Genomic DNA, 20,280 nt, shown 5'->3' with positions numbered 1-20,280 from the left:
TAATTTGCTGCGCGAGTTGAAGAGCAGTTGGGCCACTTGCCGCCAACGTTCGTACAATATCCTCTCGCTGGTTAGGGCGGAACGTGGTTGCAGCAGCAAAATCATGCAGGTCCACGCGGTTAGCCTGTGATAAAAAAAGTTGTAGTCATCAGAGAAGTGGGAATGGGTGGGATTGGTTAGTACCTTGAGGGATTGGAATGGCATTTAGATCTTCACCGAGTTCGTCAGCTGATTTAGAGCCCTCGGGGGGGGAGTGGGCACCGTTTCACCGGTGTGGGGGGCATCTCAATCGGTGTTAGTGTCAAACTTCCGGTGGATAAAGTCACCCAACTGAATCAGCCGAGCATGCGGCTGGTCTGGCATGTCAAAAGCGCTGATTTACGACAGTAGAACAGGGACATATGGGTCCAAGTATCAATGAAGCTGTTGGAGAATTCGGCATGGGAAATATTCTGTTCCTATTCGAAACACAAACGATGTCGCCATCTGTCCAGTTGATTCACGAAGTACTCGGCATACTGTCAGCTATGATCGTACGCGTCTGTTAAGGTGCATCCTGTAAGAAAGGCGAGGTGGGTGGCGGGGAAGGGGGGTAAGGGGTGCACAACGTAGAACACCGCAGCCCTAAGCTTGAGGATATTAGACGACTGTGTTGATACATAGTATAATTGTGCTGTGTCTGCTAGCTGACGGGTGTTACAAACTGTGGCTGCACCACGGAGAGGCGGCAGGGCCACGGCGTTGACATGCTCGGAGGAGGCTTGTTGGGTAGGGGCGGCAGGGGATTCCCACGCACGTCGGAATATGGCGAGTCCACAGTACCGACGAGTTGGCATTCATAAGTGAGAGCTGATCGTACTGATTGGCGATATGGTAGATTAGTGTAACGGGCTGGGCCCCGTGTGGGTCTCGGCTCCGCTCTTGACCTGGATCCACACCAGCTCCGCTCAAAAGCTCGTGTTCCTTTCTGCAACTTTCCCTTCTTTTCTTCCTTCTTTCCTTTCTCCTTAGCTTTAGAATACTCGTTGCAGTCGCTCAGCTAGTTGTCAACACACTCAGTTGAGACAGTTACAATTAGGCGATTGTCCTCGACTGAGTTTGAATGCGGTATTGGGTCAAGGCAAGCGCCAAGAATGAGAACGGGAGATGCCGGTTGCCTGCCACTGGCCAATGGCGATTGCGACCTGAGGTGGACACATGAGGCTGGGTTGGTTGAAAGGAGCACGCGAGAAAGGGGGCCCGTTCGAGGGTTTTCTTAGAATACACGATGCCAGTGAGAACAATTGCGTACCCTTCGGTTTCGGTCAATGCTCGACCAATGATGCTTGCAAGGATCACCTTTTCCGCGCATGCTCAACCTGGTGGCCCAGCCCGTTACATGCACTACAAGGTAACCGCAAGTTAACTGAGCTCCAGCATAGCATAGTCAACAGGCCGCCCTCGGCCTACAAGTGTAGTACCCCCGGCCCAGAACGTTTCCGGTGCGGTCAAGCGCCGGCAACGCCGTGTCAAGTATGTAGCATTGGAAGCTTCATCGCGCGAATCGCATTTGGATTGGAGATGCTTGACGAACGGTGCTTCCTCCATCGACACATTACAGTATGATGTACCAACTAGTCCCCTGGTGCAGACGCCAGGCGCTGGAGACAGCTGAGAGCGCCTATCGTGTCCGTCAGCGCTTTCGCCCATGGTGGGAATGAAGAGACAGGACTTACCACTAACGCCCCGTGCAAGCGTCGTTTTCGCCTCTGTGTAGCGGTTGCTGACGCTCACTGTCACAGTACTACCGACTCCATCGCACCTTCGGAAGCCGTTGGCCCACTTGAACACCTTCTCGTCATGGCGGCCGGCTCCAAGGACCATCAGAAAGTCAACCAGGCTTTCGTGACTTCCCGCTCTCAACCTTGCCTTCAGATCGTTGAATACTTTCTGAGCTGCGTTGACGGCGTTACATTCCGTGGGCTCAACTATGACAGAATGGTCCGCGCTCACGGCATGGACGTGTTGCGACTCGTACGCGTCGTTGATTTGGCTGGCGCAGGCAGACGCCTGACGGGACGCTGTCTCCATGTCTTCTGCGTTCCGATAGTGGAAGCGCAAACTGCAATGTCGCTCCTCAATCTCAGTGCCCGGAGTTCGTTCAAGGAAATACGTCAGCAGTGGCTTGACAGACTTCTTCCATTCTTCAACGTAGGCGCTGTTTGTCATATTGGTCCATTCATATGAGCCGCAGTCGCGGACGAAGCACCCGTTCTCGGCGATGAAACCAAGCTTTGGGACCATCCGGACAATGCCGTCGAGCTCCTCTTGCCGTCGCCCAGACATGACGTAAACGATGTTACGATCATCCAGCAGCAAGTCATTGAGTACGGCGAGCGCCCGTTGCGGGCTAATAGGGATGACCTGGTTGACCGGACCCCAGTTTACCAACGTGCCAGTCTGGTTGGCTCTGGCGAGCCGCATGTCGGTCTCGACTCGAGGCGCAGACCAGTCGGGTAGTAGCCTTCTGGGCCACAACGACGCAGTGGAGCAGGCTGCCAAGACATGTCCTGCCGCTGCCACTGTCGTGACAACATGACAGGAAGCTGAATCTTGAAAGCCGGGATGTGCACCAAGCAGCTTGTCGGTCTCGGACTAGCCCGCAACCAGGCGTAATCGGTCTGTGTTTTTGTCTGTGTGTATGACAACATTGAGGCGAATTCAGCACCTGGCACTTGAGACATGCCTCCGCGAGTGGAGGTGTTGCACCTCGAATCATCAAAACTTCTTTTGACACCCCGATCCTGGGAGTAGCTGGCAAACAGTAGCTCCAAGCGATCATAGCAACTCTACGTTGTCTGATCGCGGACACGCCTTTTATCAAATACCCCGCTGTCTCGCCGTCTTCACCAGCCTTGCACCACAGAAGCATTGGAAAACCAGTGATTCCTACCGACAAGGAACGCACAAGCGCAATGTTCGACGAGGCAGTCGCAAATCTCACGTGCCCCGTTCAGGGAAAGGCAGACCTATACGGGCTAGGCATCCGGGTCGGCGCCTACATACAAATGCTCACGGTCCAGCTGTCCGGCGCACTCAGCATCAAGTATCGTGTTGAAGACCACGTCGGCCAGGGTGTGCTCATCTTCGTAGGGGCAACAGCCATCGTGCTCGTCCGGCTGATCCACGCCACCGTCAGGCAGCATGGGACCCTCGACGGTCCCCTGCAGCCCGTCGAGGTCTTTCCCATCCTGACGCTTCTCATGATACAGATAGGCCTTTACCCTCTGCGAGCCACGAAGGCCGCGGTCTTCTGGCTGGCTGAGGTGGTGGGTCTTACGGCTCTCTTTACTTGGTTTTGGTGGCACGGCATGGAGATGCTCCCGAGGTCCTGCCCAGACGACAAGGCCTTCTTCTTCGCCCAGGTGAGTATCTGGAACTGGTACCGAGACTTCAACAAAGTGGTGGCGCTGTTGCTAGTCCTGACGTTGCCAGTGATCGCTCTTGGTTTATGTAAGTATTGCGAGAAGCAAACTTGGGACACCCAGATACCCAGAATCCTGGCCTCAACTCAGGAAATCTTGATGGCTGGCTAACAGGGTGCGCCAGTGATGGCAGAGAGATTCAAAATTCTCCGGGAGCGCCACTTCGCCCGGAACGATGAAAGTGCCGCCCTGAACAACGAATCCGAACCTTCGAACGATGAAATACTCTACAATTTCCCGATGCACTTCACTGGAGTCATCGCCCCGAACAATGAAGTAGACGAGCCGAACAATGAAGTCAACGCCCCGAACAATGCAGTAGAGGCGGCGAACAATGAAGGTGTGGCCGACGAAGAGCACAGACGATTCGGCACGAAGAGTGCCGGGTTCAAGGTTGCGGTCAACTGGTTTGCCATCGTATATGTGGAGGTGTCGCTCAAATGGAACAACATCCAGGACGTGCACTCGCTCGACAGCCCGGGACAGTTCATGCCGTTCGTCATCGCTCTTGGCCAACTCGTCACTGTCCTCTTCCTGGCCTACAAGGCCAGGAGGTACCCGGCTGCAGACCAGCATGCCATTGACTTGGAAGGCGGTGAGTGAATCTAGGAAATCAGGTCGGCTCGGCACAAAGCAGAACTGACAGACCAAAGAGTCGGAATGGCAGTGTCGCCACGCTCAGCAAAACCAAGGCATAGCGGGTGACATCAGACTTGCGGACCTGTGATCCGCCAAGCAGAGGCGTAACGCTTTACCTCACCGAGACAGGGTTGGAAATCGATCGACCAGTCGATTTGGTCGATTCGATTATAAGATCGATTTCGATTTCGATCGTATAGATTTGAACTCTTGGGAAATCAAATATCTTTGGATGAAAAAACACCACCACCAGCTCAGAACAAATTTTTGAAAACGCGTCATATCTTGCGAATGTTGTACATTACCTGTGTCCTGGAGGGCACTTGCGTCGATTAACGCGTGAGAACGCGTCGAAATCGACGCGATGGCGCCCAAATGGCCACATGTAAACAATGGTCCCGAACACATCAATGAGCACGCCACATACCTCAGAGGAGCATGCAACCAACTGCAAGCGGTCGACAGAGGCCGGCAGAATCAGGTGCCATGGAACATCGTACAGCCGTACCTGGCATCGACCCTCGCGCTCATCGGCAAGGTCCTGCGACAGCCTGGGGTGGGCGAGATTCTCCAGCACGTCCAGGACGCGGCCCGATGCACACAGAACATTCAGAAAGACGTGACCCTCATCAAGAACTCCGTGGGATTGAGCACCACTCCGCTTAACAGAGCCAACTTCAGCGGAACCGGAAACACCGCTGCAACGTGGGCGCAGGTGGCAGCGCAAGCCAAAGGCGCTCCACCTCCGCCGCCGCCAGCAGCGCACGGATTAACCGCAGCAAAGACCCGTCCCACAGTCACTGCATACAAGGACCGCGTGGTTACAGTCAAGGTCAAGGACCATGGCGTCGCCCAGCGACTCCGAGCACAATCCGCAGCATGGATCAGACAGCAAGTACAGACCTCGATCCGCGACAACACTGCTACCAAAGTAGTCAAAGTGGTCGCGGCGCACCAGCTCAAGAGCGGGGACGTACAGTTATTTGCAAGCACCACAGCAGAGGCCGCTCAACTTAAACAGAACTCAGGATGGGTCAAAAGCCTTGGAGAGAATGCGGAGCTCGTAGTACCAACCTACGGAGTGATTGTCCATGGTATCCCCACCAACTCCATCACCATCAAAGACCAAGAGGCAACCATTCAACGGATGCTCGCGGATAACTACACAGTGATCCCGCATGCCAAGATCTCGTACATTGGGTGGCTCACTAAGGAGGCCACTCTCAAACGCGCATCTTCGATCGTTGTTGAATTCACAGACCCGGAAATGGCCAACGCTATCATCTATGCAGGTATGGCATGGGAAGGACAGATACACCAATGCCAGCTCTACAACCGCGCATGCAGAGTAAAGCAATGCTTCCGATGCTACAATTATGGTCACATCGGCACTCAATGCGACGCAGTCCAAACATGCGGCTATTGTGCTGGGCTACATGAGACCAAGAACTGCAGCCAAAAGGGAGTAGAGGGCTTCACCCCTCGATGCCCAGTTTGCAAAGGTGTCCACACGGCATGGAGCAACGCCTGCCCAGCAAGACGGAAAGAGTTGGGTAGGATTGAGCTAGCCAAGCAAGCCCGAAACATCTACTGGCATGTCGCCTCCAGAGACGCACCACCCAAAGACGACGGTTCGCGGTCGAAGCATCGCCACCAACGCAATCCGGCCGGCCAACAAAATTTCACAATACCAGACACTGTCGCACTGCACGTGTGCATGACTAACTGACGACCGAGTAGAAGGTCCCCAGCGAATTGGGCAACAAAAGACTCTTGATTCTTCTATCTAACGATTGACTGTAGTCGGTATTTTATACCTGTGCCGATTGAGGCAGGCATCTGAGACACGGCAGGCAGAAGCCAGGTTGCCTGAAGCTATCGGCACCGATAGTAGGCAGCAGTGCTGGTAACGGTCTACGTGAATGAGCGGCTTGATATTGACAGACACTATTAACCCGGAATCCTCGCACGTAGTAGCTGCCGCCACAGAGCTCCCACCCTCACGGACAACGAATTCTTTCCAAGTACCGCGGCCATCACTGGAGGCAGGTGCAACGCAGATACGGGCTGAGGCACCACCTGTAGAGGACTGGGTGACACCAGCATCACACCAAGAGCCCATACCACAGCAACCGGCAATCGACCCACAACTCCTGGCGACGGATGAATCCCCGGAGGCCGGTTTAGTGGCGGGAGACGCCACGACCTTGGAGACCAATGGCGAAGTGCCACCTGAAGTTGCGGTGACCCAACAATATTTGTACCCGCTTGAGGGCATACAAGGGGAGTCCAATACAAACGAAGCGGACGAATGGCTGGCCGGTCTGGCGGACAATGACAGCGAGGACCTGCTGCACGACCTTGAGACAGCCGGATCCCCGCCGACCTCCTTGGCAACCAATACTCACACAGCCCAGGGGAATATCTACAAAAGTTGCCGATGCCCAGAGCACCAGAATATCTACGGCACCTGGCCGACACACAACGCCGAGTTAACGATCGCCCACTGCATGAAAACGTGCATGTATTGTGGCAAGGACTTCCCAGTTGCAGGTGCACTGCGAAAACACATAAGGAAGGCGGAATACGCTCAAAGAAACCTCACAGTTCGCTCCGAGCTACCTGGTAGAGGGGGTGCTTCCACCCCTGGATGGACACAAAAGCCTTGCGCAGAGTCCCCAACGCTTCGGGAGAGGACCCGCGCGACCCGGAGTCGATCCCTCACAGACGGTCCCCATGCAGCATCACATCCATGGTAGAACACCCGGGATTACGCATTCTACAGTACAACGTCTGGAAGTCAAGAGATGTTGTCCTCGCCAGCCTGTTCCAAAACCAGCGAATTCTCGAGTACGACATACTTGCCATTCAGGAGCCCTGGCGAAACCCATTTACAGCTACAACCTACCACCCCCTCAAAGGACATTTCCATTTAAATTACCTCGACAACGATGCCACTCGGGTATGCTTCTACATCAACAAACGCATCGACCCCGGCACGTGGAACGTTTCGTGCATCTCCAAAGATATTATTTCTTTATCAATTCGAAACCCTCGCTCGGACACTAACATCAACATCGTCAATGTCTACAACGAGGTAGACACCAACACACTCACGATTCTAGCAGAGACCCTCAGAAAGCTGGAGCCTGATACCGAGACCGTGGTACTTGGAGACTTTAACCTACATCATCCGCTGTGGTCAACACGACACCGACGCCCAGTCCACGGGCGAAACACCCAACAACTCTTGACAATCATTGAGGACTTCCAACTGGAGCTCCTGACTGTACCGGGCACTCCTACCCATAGGTGGAAAGACGGGGAATCGACGATTGACCTCACCTTTGCAACGGCGAATGTGGCACGCCACCTCGTCCACTGCAAGATCGACAGAGACCTGGACTGCGAGTCGGACCATCTTCCGGTAGCAGTTGCCTTTGAGTGGGAATGGACAGCAGCATCCCCAACCAAGAAACGACTGTGGAGTAAAACGGACATATCGGTACTCCGACAGACGGTCCAAGACCGCTTACCGCAACACTGCGGAATGACGGTGCCGCGGGATAGGGACGACATTGACGCACTAGTGGCGTCCATCATCAAGGCGCTTGGTGCAGGCATTGACGCATCGACGCCTTGGTCCAACCCCTCCCCGCGCTCGATAGCAGGTTTTGACCAAGAATGCAAGGACATCTGCGCGGAGGTTCAACGACTCCGCCGGCGATGGCAACGGACAAGACACGACGATGATTATGAAGCCTACCGGCAGGCACGCAATAGGAAGGGCCGACTCGTACAGAAGCTCCTCCGCAACACACATCGTCAAAGAGTAGAGGAGGCGGCGTCGACGACCAATGGCTTATGGAAACTAGTCAAATGGGCCAAAAACAGGCATGAAACGACATCCGCATGCACGCCGGCACTAGCCCGGCTAGACGGGGCACTAGTTCATCGTCCAGAAGAGAAGGCCGAGGTGCTACGCAACTCCTTCTTCCCCCCTCCACTCCAGGCCGACCTCTCGGACATGGATGGCTATGAGTATCCATTCCCAGTTGAGTGCCCAGACATAACCCGCTCAGAGATCGAGAGAGCGGTACGGAGAGCAGCCCCAAACAAGGCCCCAGGCTCCGATGGCATTCCCAACGGTATCCTACAGCAAACCCTCGACGTCCTTGCGCCGAGTCTCGAAAAGCTCTTCAACGCATGCCTGCGGTTAGGATACTGCCCCCAGCATTTTCGGGAGGCTATCACGGTGGTTCTGCGTAAGGAGGGCAAAGACGACTACACTCTTCCAAAGTCGTACAGGCCGATCGCGCTCCTGAACACGCTGGGAAAGGTCCTAGAAGCGATCATCGCAAGCCGACTCGCCTACCTAGCCGACGTGCACCACCTGCTACCCAGCCGCCACACTGGAGGTCGAAAGCTCTCATCGACGGAGCATGCCGTTCATTTCCTCCTCCAACGGATCCACCAGGCGTGGGCGGAGGGTAAAGTAGCCTCCCTGCTCCTGCTCGACGTATCTGGCGCTTACGACAACGTCTCGCGAGAGCGCTTACTGCACAATCTCCGTAAGCGTCGAGTCAGCGAGCTGATCGTAGGCTGGGTCGCATCGTTTCTCAGCGGCCGGTCCACAACCCTCAAACTGCAGGAGTACACTGCACCATCGGTTTCGATTGAGACAGGCATCCCACAAGGATCGCCTGTCTCGCCCATGCTCTACCTATTCTACAATGCGGATCTCGTTGAAGAATGCAATACGTCCGAGACAGAATCCGTAGGCTATATTGACGATGTCTCGATCCTCGCCGTGGGCGACTCGGCAACACGTAATTGCAAAACCCTGAAGGTCATGCACCGCAAGGCGCAAGACTGGGCGAGAAAGCACGGGTCCCAATTCTCCCCAGCAAAATACGAACTGGTACACTTCACCCGGGACCCCGCTGCGAACTGCACTCACGCCTTGCGACTTCCGCACGCCATCGTCAAGGCCTCGCCGTCATGCAGATACCTAGGCATTCAGATGGACAGCAGACTCCGGTGGGATTATCACCGGGAGAAGATGGAAGCAGCCGCAACGAAACGACTGTCCGCCTTGTCGGCCCTGGCATCTTCAACTTGGGGAACAGGCCTCATCAATCTCCGCCATGTCTACAGGGCCATGATCATACCTCAGATGCTGTACGGATGCTCGGCATGGCACGTCCCCGGTAAGGGCCGCATCAACCGAGGCGCATACATGATCTCCGCCATTGCGAAGATACAGAGGCGTGCGGCCCAAACGATCACGGGCGCGTTTCGGACAACCGCGGGAGCAGCAGTTGACGTGGAAGCACATCTGCTCCCGGTGCAGCAACAGCTTGAACAGACCGTGTTGGAGTCTGCCATGCGCATCCGAACCAGCCCGTTTTACGGGGAAATGGCGGCTTCCAATACCGACTTTAGCGCGGCACAATGGACACGAAGAGAACGCGAGGAGCGGAGCCCACTAGATCAACTCTCCAGCGTCCTGAGGCACAAGTACGATTTGCTGCTCGAACGACTAGAAAAGCGCCATGTCAGACAATTGGCTCCACAGGGATCACAGTTGGCATCTTGTAATTGATGAGAATTATCTAAGGAGCAAGAGCTCCACGAAAAGCTGCACGGCTCCCGTGCACCTCTTATACACAAATGAAAGCTTTGCCGGTTTAGGCAGTGGCAGCTGCCTACTAGGCAGCTGCAGCTACTGTAGGCAGGCTGGATATGCGACACACCCCCCAGCGTTGAGTGATCAAGTCAACGCTGCTTGGAGCGCCTAGTTTGGAGCGCCACTGACGGCGACAGCGACACCATCACACTATTTTGTTGTCCTTCCTTCCAACTTCACCTCCCTCTTGATATCGACCAGATTCAGCATCGATCGGAAGTGTTCAAACTTTGATCTCGGTAGAGCTTTTGTCAAGCCGTCGGCTGGCATCTGATCAGTCTTCAGATATTCGACTAGGAACCTACCCTTCTTGAATTCCTGCTTCAACCACATATTCTGTACATCGACGTGCCGTAACTTAGTTGTGATTCTGTGGTTTTCTTCGATCACAAGTCGAATTGACTGCAGATTGTCGCAATATATCTTCAGAGGACCAAGGTCTACGGAGATGTCTCTGAGTAGTCGATCCAGAGCGTAGCTCTCCTTGGCGGTTCTTTCAAGGCTCAAGATTTCTGCTTCGGTTGTCGAAGTCGTGACTGTGTCCTGCAGACCAGCCTTCCACACGACAGGTCCGTTGAATAGCATCATCACGTATCCCTGCGACGATCGCCGGGTCTCAATGTCGTCGGCAAACGATGCATCACTTGCGATTACTAGGGCCTCCCCAGGCTGCGATCCGTCATAGACAATGGCCAGATACCGAGTCGTGTAGAGGTAGCGAATGCATTGGTCGGCTGCTGCACGGTGCTCGGGTGACGGGTTTGTCAAGAATCTTGCAAGTTGGGCAGCCGCTCGCGCTATGTCCGGTCTGGTCATGACGGCGACATACATCAATGACCCAACGCGTTCCTGATACACCTTGACGTCGTCCTTCGTGGCTTGCCCATTGTACTTGGCGAGGGGAGTTGTTGTGATCGGTATCGAGGGCACTCGGAGTTTTGAGTCGCAGAGTTGGAACTTGCGAGCGATCTTCTCAATATAAGCATCTTGGCAGAGGTAGATCTTTCGATTCGGTCTGTCCCTGACAACCCTGATGCCCAAGTACCACTGGAACTTTTCTTCTCGCAGGTCATATTTGGACTGAAGGTACTTGACGAGTTTGTCTACTTCCATCTTTTCTTGTCGTGGACCCAGAACCAGGATATCGTCAACATAGACGAGAACAAGGATCTTGCCATTGGTGAAGACGCAGGGCTCCTCATCAGTACGGTCGATTCCCGCTTCTTTGAGCGCTTGCGAAACCTCATTATACCATAGAAGTGGAGATTCTCGGAGACCATAAAGCGCCTTCTGGAGTTCTGCGACCATGGTTGGCGTTTCCCCGGGTTTCAGGAACCCCAAATCCACGTAACCTTTGGGCAATTGGACGTAAACGGGGTGGTCCTTCTTGAGATCGCTGTATAGAAACGCGTTTCCGACGTCGAACTGTCGAATGTCAAGATCGAACCGTGCGGCTGTTGCCATTATGATACGGAAGGTCTTTGCTGCGAGCGTGGCGGCATACGTCTCAAGACCGTCATCGTCCTCTTGAAGGTCCCCACGCACACAGATGCGAGCCTTACATCTTTGTAGGTAGCCGTCCTGATCGAACTTATAGTTGAAGACCCATTTCAGGGGTAGTGGCGGTGCACGAGCTTTCTCTCGCTCGATCAGTCTCCAGGTGCCTCGTTGAAGGAGGTTTCTCAATTCGCTCCTCATGGCCTCTTTGAACTCGGTGCTCATTGGGTGCTTGTTCAGGTCCTGATATCGCTTAGGTAGTCGTACAAGGTCATCCCGATGAAGTTTGTGGTCTCGCGCCGCCCTTGAGACGGCGGCAAGGAAGACGCTGTGGAATGTGGTGAGGTTTCCCGCAGGATGTTGGTTCGCTGGAAGCTGGCTAGTGAAGACGCTGTGTGCGTCATCACCATGCTTCCGAACTGGCTTTGGTGCCCGACTGCTCTTGCGGGTCGGCTGGTCACCGTAGAGTTCCCGTTGGCTGCGGCGAGTGCGCGTTGAGCCGCGAGCTGCTTGGGGTTGTAGATCACTTGACGGCTGAGTGTCCGGGTGCATGCTATGACCGCCTGAGGAGGGTCGCCGGCGTGTTATCAGCGGTTTGACTACGATCGTGTCCAGAGTGATCTCGACAGGACTATGATCGTTTGACGTGGTTGAACTTTGACTGGCATTACTTGCATCGTGATCCTGCGCTCGGCTGTCTACTGATCGTGATGGACCAGGCAGAGCTCGAGGCTGCGAGGAAGATGTGTCTGTGCCGTGACGTTCATCAAGTTCATTGTCTGAAGCGGCCAGAGACCGTTGTGCAGGAGAGCTTGATCCTGTTTGCAACGGGGTGTCTGGCGTTTGAATGTCCGAGTCGGTTGAACCGGAGGCTGGAGAGGCGTCCCTCCTTGCCAGCTGCGGTGTTGGGTCCGGCGTCGGAAGAGTCGAGGGTTCGCCCGGAGGTGTGAGAAGTCTCCGCGTTTGAGGCTGTACGGGCTGCGACGTGCTGTCTGAAGTTCCCGTATCAGCTCCTCCCGCGTCTTCCACCCCCGAGTTCGAACCGTCTGGGCTGAAACCCAAAATGTGGTCATCGAACTCAAAGAGAAATTCGTCCAGTATTGTGTCCCACTCTCGCTGAGGAAGCGGTTCCAGCGCCTGTGGTGCTGGCCTGTACTCTACCACTGGTTCAGTTTCGAGCTGTTCTTCTTTGGTTGGATCGAAGAATTCTTTCTCATTGAATCGGACATCTCGAGACAAGATGACTTGGTTGAGCTTGGGGACCCAGATACGGTAGATATTGCTTGCGTGATAGCCAACAAGGTACCCAACGTGTGCTCGTGGGCCGAGTTTGAATTGGTTGATGTCTCTCCCGGCCTTGTAACGGCTGTTGAGGGGATATGCTTTGCACCCATAGGCATAAATCCCGTGCCATTCTGGTCTTAGGTCCTTGGTGGCGTCAAAATCGACGTTCGGCGGTCTGTACCATCGGAAATGTTGGTGAAACCATCGGTCCATTTTTTCCTTGGGCGAGATCCAGGCGTTCCTGCGGCTTGGAAGGATGTTGTGTATCCAAACGGCCGCGCGGTAGAACTCTGGCCAGAGCTCTTGCGGGAGGCGGCCTGTCATGCAGCGCATTCGCTCCTGATTGACTCCTCCAGGTCGCTCTGCCCCACCGGTCGGTTCCTTGGTGTGCGACGGCGGAAGTTCAATGTCTATTCCTTCCTCTGCCGCCCAGATCTGGAACTCGGAATCCCTTTGGAATGGTAAGTTTATGATGGCTCTTTCGTTGTCGACCCTGATCTTGCAGATTGATGCACCAGTGTGTCGTTTTATCCGTGCTTCGAAGTTCTTGACAATGCCACTGGCTTCCGCCTTTGAGGTTAACGACCAGGAGAACATCATGCCGCTAAACTCGTCTGTTGCGAGCAGTACGTAGCGGTGTGTGTTATATGCCACAGGGAACTCGAAAATGTCGATGAAAATCCGGTAGAACGGCTGTCTTGCCCGGTTTCGTGATTCCCTGCGGGAGATAATCTCTGTCGCCTTGCCAGTGCCGCAGGCCGTGCATTGAACAGTGTTTGGTCCCTTGATGCGGACCCCTTTCGTCTGTATGACGAGTTGTTCCAGTGCCTGTGGTCCTGCGTGGCAAGCGCGAAGATGCCATAATTCAACAGTGTCTTGTCGAGGTAGACGTGGAGCCCTTGAGATCGATGTCCTCTGTTGGCTTGGCTTGACGCCATCCGGATGGTAAGATGAGAACACGTCTTGGAAGGCATTGAACACGGAGACTGGCGATTGCGGAAGCCTGAAGTAGGAGCGGGAAATGGGCTTGTATTCGACTACATCGAGGTCGTAGTGGTCTGTGAGACGACAGAGTATGTCGTTATCCTCATAGGTTCCCACTCGAAGAGTATTGTCGACTCCACAATGCCACAATCCCTTCCTCGCAAGCCTTCTTGCGCTAATAATGTTCGTATGAAACCTCGGAACGTATGCAACGTCAAGGAGGACAAGCGCCCGCGTCTTTCTTCCTTCTTCGCCATCCAGTATGTTCTCCATCCTTCGGGTGCCTCGTGCTTCGACTTTAAGCGAGCCTTCACCAATCATGACGTAGTCACTTTCGGCGGTTTCGCGGATGTCGGTAAGCAGGCCCTTGTCATTGACAATGTGCGTGGTTGCACCACAATCATAGATTGTCGAATTGTAGAGAGGGTGCTTTTCGCGCAAGGCTGCGAAGACCGAATCGGCGGTTCCACTGGTAAGGCCGTTGGCGTCGATAGTCAATCCAACGAAGTCGCCGTACTTGCGGGACCTTGGGACGGTGCTTTCGTGCTCATCCTGTTGATCCGTCTTAGTCGTGGGTGCTGAGGCTTTGACCGTGTCAATCAGACTTTTCCACTTGGCTTGCTTCAGGGCTTCCTTGCATGTCTTGATGCGGCTGGGTTTGGCTCGTCTTCCGTCCTTAGAATCTCCGTTGATTGCAAGCTGTACTGCGGCGCAATCAACTGGCTTCCATCGGTGCTTGGATGAAGGTAATCCGCACGGACAATGGCTTTGCACCGCATCAGATACGGCAAACGCACTATCGGTCAACTTGCCGGTCATCCTGCTGCTGCGGACATGTTCGTGGAAAAGCTCGCCAAGCGCGCGAAGCGTGACATCCATCTTGAGACCGAACTTCTTGCTATTCATGATCTGAACCTTCTGCTGGCTTGCCCAAGTTGGATCAAACGCGGAGATCGCGGTGAGGAAATCGCTGACGGCGAACTGCCCTTCGAGTTCGGCGATCTTGTACTTTTCGCCCTCGAGCTTGGCTTTGCCCCATGTCACGAGCCAATCCTCTGGCTTGATCCTCTTCGTTTGAGCAAGGACTTGACGGTACTTCAACCGTGCCTCCTCTCTCTGTTCGTCCTCAGAGGGTGCGAGACTTGACTTTAGGTCTCGTACAATAGTACGAAGGTCAGATTTAGAAGTCGTATTGCCAAGATAAGCCCTGTCAACGGTTGACCGAACCCAGACGGCGAGTTCAGCATAAGCTCGTTGTCGATTGGCGAATGTTGCAAGCTTGACCTTGTATTCCGACTGGAGGCGACCGAGCCGCGTCCACTGACTATCGGACAGTTCAGTGGCCGGCTGGGGCCTCGGTCCGGCGGTCGCGGCATCCGTGTGCATAGCCACTGCCCAGAGATCATGCGCGGTCTTGTTGAGTCGCTCAAGCATTTCGTCAGAGGTCAGGGGTTCCATTGGCTCTTCGAGTACAGGAGAATCCTTGTCAATGTTGACAAAGTCGAAGATCTTTGAAGTCTCGGCCCTTGACACGAAATCCTCGTACCAGGCGGTCCATTCTGACGGTCTGGAAAGCGTGACCTCGGATTTGGCTGCCATGTCGGGATAGACGATTAAGCAATGGGCAGTAATGACTGGGAAAGGGTATTAAGTGATTTGTGGAATAGGCGTCGCGCAACTTGGGGGCGCAACGGTCGGAATCAGAAATGGTTAGCTTTGGAGTTGCTAACGGGCTCATAACTGTCAGACAATTGGCTCCACAGGGATCACAGTTGGCATCTTGTAATTGATGAGAATTATCTAAGGAGCAAGAGCTCCACGAAAAGCTGCACGGCTCCCGTGCACCTCTTATACACAAATGAAAGCTTTGCCGGTTTAGGCAGTGGCAGCTGCCTACTAGGCAGCTGCAGCTACTGTAGGCAGGCTGGATATGCGACACGCCAACCACACGTCGTGCCGCCCTGGTGGGTACCACCTACGGTTCACATCAGCGAATCTGCCGAGGAGGCCATCAAAGACCACGACGCCACGGATTTGGAAACCATTTGCGTGTACACCGACGGCAGCGGCATCAACGGCCACGTTGGAGCTGCTGCGGTTGCACCCACGCTGCGAGTGAGCGATGTTTGCGCAAAACGCACCGAGTACATGGGCACGTCAAGCATATCCACTGTATATGCAACAGAGCTCCGAGGACTCGTGCTGGCCCTGGAGCTGGCGCTTGACATCCATACTACGGTAAGTACAGCGGGAAAGTGCGCCATCTTCACCGACAATCAGGCCGCCATCCAGGCATTGCGGAACCCCAAGTCCCCGTCCGGCCAATACATCTTAATCGAGGCTGTCAAAGCACTCGACAAGCTTCGAGACCTGGGATGGCAGGTAGAGTTTCGATGGATCCCGGCACACGTGGGCGTGCCAGGAAACGAAGCCGCAGATCGAGCGGCCAAAGAAGCAGCCGGGCACGACCCCAACGCGCGGGCCGCAGGCGAGCCACCAGCGGAGGCGCCATCGCTCCGCGTACTTACCGCAACGGCCAAACCTATCATTCGCAAAACTATGAAGGAAGAGTGGAAGCAGGCCTGGGAGACCGCCAAACACGGCCGTGACCTCTACCGACTCGGCGTTCGTCCAGGTAAAGGGACACTCGCAACACACAACGGGACGCATCGGGCGATCAGTTCGGTGATCACCCAGATGCGCACGGGCAAAATCGGCCTCCGGACCTACCTCCATGGAATCAATAAAGCCGACACCGACCAGTGCCCCTGCGGCTACGGGACCCAGACGGTACGACACATCCTCCTGGAATGCCGGAACTGGACAGAAGAGCGACACCAGAGTGGGCAGGCAAGCATCCATGCATGGACATCAAACGCATCCTCTGCAGTTCGACATTAGCGGTGCAGGCAGCCAAGATGCTCATACGAACGGGACTGCTGGAGCAATTCCGAGCAGTGCCGTCCACAGTACTCCAATACATGTAAGCGTTGAGTGATTATTGTCATACAGAAGCCGAGAAGGGCCGGGAAGGACCTGACAAGGGCATATATACGGAACTCCTAGGAAGACTGTAAATATGGAGGCCGCTTATCAGAACGTAGTGGTGGCTAGACTGTGGGGAGACGACCTAGTGGGCAGCTGGGCAGTTCCTTGCAGGAGGAAAGTGTACCCGAACGCGAAGAGCGTGGGCTACCCGTATTTATGAGTCGTGCGCTGCATAGCAGCCCCTAAAGGGGCAGCTGGGACAGTCTATGATCAAAAAAAAAAAAAAAGATTATATACCTTGATCGATCGATATCGATCGACCGGAAGGACTGGTCGATCGACGTCGATCGACTGGAGACTCTGCTCGATATAAATCGATCGATCAGAGGTCCGAGATCGATCTATACGATCGATTTCCAAGCCTGTTCTGGAGCCCGTCTCCATCGTCGAAGGGGCCAACAGGGTCGCGCAAGAGCAAACAGATGCGTATAACGCCAAATTGGCAGTCTTCCGACGATTACGGTTCCACCTTGATTCAGTAGGCAGGGCAGGGATCGGGCTGGTCTGGCATTCGCGAAGCAAGGTGCGAATGGGAAAATCATACTTCCTGCGCATCTCGGCGGTGACATTGCTCTCGCTCCACGTTACGGAGTCGCTCATTGTAAGCCGCGTCGAGGCCCCGGGACCGGCGGCCAGTTGCTCCGGGTTTGGCAGGTTCACCTCTGTGTAGTGGTCGTGTGCAGTTTTGTATTTGTGCTGTATTCTCCCGTTGAGCAGAAATGTTAAACCGCACGAATCACATTTATAGTGCTTTGATCCGCGGTGCTTAGGCATCCTGTGGCGTTCGAGAGTCGACCCGCATCCGAGCTCGCAATCGATTAGATCACGACACCGACCGTTGGATACTTGCTGTTTCTTTGGTTGTGGACGGATCTCGACGCCGGAGTGACCAGTCTTTTTTTCGTGCTTCGACCAGTTCTTACCGGCAAAGTAAGCTCCACAGCAATGGACATGCTTGATTTGCCGATGATGCCAGTAGCTGCGTGCGGGAAACGACGGACCGCAGATGCATTGGATGGGCGGCATTGGAGCGTAGTCCGGTCCTTGAGACTATGGGACCGAAAAGACCTTGGCACAAGCTGATTGTGTTGGAAAAGGAATCGCTGGAGGGAACGCGTCGCTGGAGGGAGCGCGTCGCTGGAGGAAGTGTGTCGCTGGAGGAAAAATGTGTCGCTGGAAGAAAGGTGTCGCTGGAGGAAAGGTGTCGCTGAGGTGTCGCTGGAGGCAATGGGGGCGGAAGGTGGACCAGCCAGCCCTCAGAGGTGCTCAGCTTGATGTAAGCGCCCGCTTTGGCATGATGCCACGCCTGTAGAACTGCTCCTTCGTCGCGCCATTCTGCAGTGTGGCGAGTAGCGGCTACCAAATCTCTAGAGGTGCCGACGGGTGATCGATCGTAGAGCGAGGAGCCAGTGACACCAAGAATGCCGCCAGTTCTAGGTCGGAGAGTACGCTGGGACAGGACCTTTGGGGGTTGGATTTTCGCTTTTACAGCATTCCGCTGCCTGGGAGTGGACGGCAGGCCTGGTCGTCATCTTCCCTTGCTGCAGCACCGTCTCCCGACGCAGCTCAAACAGCTGCAACGCGCCGACGAAGTAGTTGCACTGGTGCTCGCGCACGAAGTTGGGGCCCTCGCGCGGCTCCACCACCAGTTGCGTCTGCTCGCCCGGGCACCGACTTGGTCTTGACGTACTCCATGGCCGCTTCCAGTCGTCGCTGTCGAGCTCGCGCAATGCGCGCCTCACCTCGGCGTCGCACCACCGAAACTGCTCGTTGGCGATGCCCACCAGCTCCTCGGGCGAGCATGCCAGCAACTCAGCCCCAAGCTCGTGCAGCAGCGCCTTGGGCTTGAGGAGCAACAGCCAGACGCCGTCCATGTGTGCGAGCGGCGAGATTCGACGATGCAGCATAGTCAGACCGTTGAAGCAGATGAAGTGAGAGTGAAGTGAGGGCTGTTGAGTGCCAACAGCGTCGAGTGAGACGGTCCCTCGTTGTTGTTCAGTCCTCCGGCTACCTTCTCGCGCAGCTCCCCGCCTTCCTTGTTTCCACACCTACTTGGGTTTGTGTGGCCCGCTCGTTAGGACTTCCAGGTGGTAGCAGGAGGTGCCCATTTGTGCTGTGGCCAGCTCGCAAGAGACAATAGGTTTGTCCAGACAACAGCAGTACTTACGCAGCGGGCACCTCTCTATCCTCATTGCAGAACTGGACATCCACCCATGGTAGTATGAGCCACATCGCAAAAGCTGGATACGAATGTACCTCACAGGCTCATGGCAAGGCGTCAACGACCTGGCGGTGAGTACGAAAGCATTCTCCAGCCGCCACAAAGCGAGGCCACAGACAAGCAGTGCAATTTTTTTTCCATGAAGGAGTCAACGTCAGTGCCCAAGTTCAGCATTTAATCCACACTACAACATCAATCTTAGCAGAGCAGCTCCAGGAGAAGTGCCCCCTGGGCTGTTGTGTAGGCTCGAAATCTGAATCCCAACGTGGACCGTACCTCTGCGATTGCCTTCCGGGGCTCATCCACTACCGAGGATGGCCACAGCAGCAGGGTCATGGCGTTACTTAGCCACATTCTGAGTTTCAACCTACCGTGTCTTCTTTTCTCCGATCGGCCGATAAGGACCCTTTTGGCTCCGTCGCGACCCGGGAATATTCTGCATGCCACCCGCAACTGAACAATATTTTTGCCAGTGGCTGCGCTGATGCCTCCTTGCTGTCATAGTCATAGGAGATCCAATTCCCATCTATCTCCGCTAGCCACATGCCTTGAGAGTCAAACGATGTCGCAAGACGTCTGCCTCGCTTTGTTCAATACTCTTGGATGTCCACTCGAAAGGCAGACTCCTCTTCCGTAGGCCTTGCCTATGTATGGCGGTGGAGCGTCGTCGTTTGATGCACCCTGCATCGTCTTTCCTGCCGATATGTCAGGACGTTGTCCATTCTGGGAAGGGTTAACTGACCTGTTCGCACGTCAAGAGGATTTGGACCATAGCACCGTTACTGTTGAGAGGCTGAGGATTCGGAGCGTTGTATGTCGGAAGAGGTCAACTATATTGGCTCGAGAACATGAAGCGGCACGTGCCCATGATCGACGTTGTGGCGCAGGGCCAAACGACCAACATAGCCTCTGAGCCACTGTAGCTTATGTGCGTGCTGCTAAAGTGTCAGATAACGCCTAATGGCGTGTTCGATCTCGGCAGCGACATTGTTCGAATCCTTTGACAGGCAGTGCCACACCCAACGTCATCGGTGGCCTTGATCCGCTGAGCACGCAGCCAATACTGCGAAGGAAAGGTACTTCCCGCACGCCTCCTTCCCCGGCGCCGTCCTTGTGTTCCTTGTGAACCGCTACCATAGAGCATACACAGACAAGCGCCTCATGCCCAGCATGGCAACGACGGGCTGCTTATACAGGCAGAAGTTGAGGACCTATTCCAGGTTGTGAGGCTCAGCGGCAGTCCCGACAGTTGTTCAAATCTTGGACACCAGCCGCTGCTGCGACGGTGAGAATATTGCGTGTGCAGTACTATAGGTCGTCACGACTTGTTCGCTCATTGACCACTCGCGCTGCTGCAATTCCCAGTTTCCTGGACTGATACAAATGGTGACGCACACACTCCGCTTCAGAACATTGTCCCTTATTGGAGCCGTGACCTCACTTGCTGCATTTTC

The 20,280-nt window shown here is 54.8% G+C and overlaps 4 protein-coding genes across 4 annotated transcripts; 2 read left to right on the top strand and 2 right to left on the bottom strand.

The window, feature by feature from the left end:
• Nucleotides 1-1,613: 1,613 nt before the first annotated feature.
• PLICBS_006544 (uncharacterized protein) lies at nucleotides 1,614-2,463 on the bottom strand (the record flags this gene model as incomplete). The annotated part of the gene is made up of 2 exons (XM_065600969.1): nucleotides 1,614-1,660; nucleotides 1,716-2,463. The coding sequence occupies 2 exons, from the start codon at nucleotides 2,461-2,463 to the stop codon at nucleotides 1,614-1,616; spliced, it is 795 nt and encodes a 264-aa protein (XP_065457041.1).
• A 491-nt stretch (nucleotides 2,464-2,954) lies between these two features.
• On the top strand, nucleotides 2,955-4,191 carry PLICBS_006543 (uncharacterized protein; the record flags this gene model as incomplete). Its single annotated transcript, XM_065600968.1, has 3 exons — nucleotides 2,955-3,492; nucleotides 3,589-4,059; nucleotides 4,118-4,191. The coding sequence occupies 3 exons, from the start codon at nucleotides 2,955-2,957 to the stop codon at nucleotides 4,189-4,191; spliced, it is 1,083 nt and encodes a 360-aa protein (XP_065457040.1).
• Nucleotides 4,192-4,467: 276 nt separating this feature from the next.
• On the top strand, nucleotides 4,468-5,455 carry PLICBS_006542 (uncharacterized protein; the record flags this gene model as incomplete). Its single annotated transcript, XM_018328393.2, has 2 exons — nucleotides 4,468-5,395; nucleotides 5,451-5,455. 2 exons carry the CDS (start codon nucleotides 4,468-4,470, stop codon nucleotides 5,453-5,455), a joined length of 933 nt encoding a protein of 310 aa, XP_018173012.2.
• A 12,583-nt stretch (nucleotides 5,456-18,038) lies between these two features.
• On the bottom strand, nucleotides 18,039-18,479 carry PLICBS_006541 (uncharacterized protein; the record flags this gene model as incomplete). The annotated part of the gene is made up of 1 exon (XM_065600967.1): nucleotides 18,039-18,479. One exon carries the CDS (start codon nucleotides 18,477-18,479, stop codon nucleotides 18,039-18,041), a length of 441 nt encoding a protein of 146 aa, XP_065457039.1.
• Nucleotides 18,480-20,280: the final 1,801 nt, after the last annotated feature.

The sequence above is a fragment of the Purpureocillium lilacinum genome (assembly GCF_023168085.1).
Source record: "Purpureocillium lilacinum CBS 284.36 DNA, scaffold_4, whole genome shotgun sequence".
In the NCBI taxonomy this organism is placed as follows: Eukaryota; Fungi; Ascomycota; class Sordariomycetes; order Hypocreales; family Ophiocordycipitaceae; genus Purpureocillium; species Purpureocillium lilacinum.
This window is presented reverse-complemented; position numbering and strand designations above follow the sequence as displayed.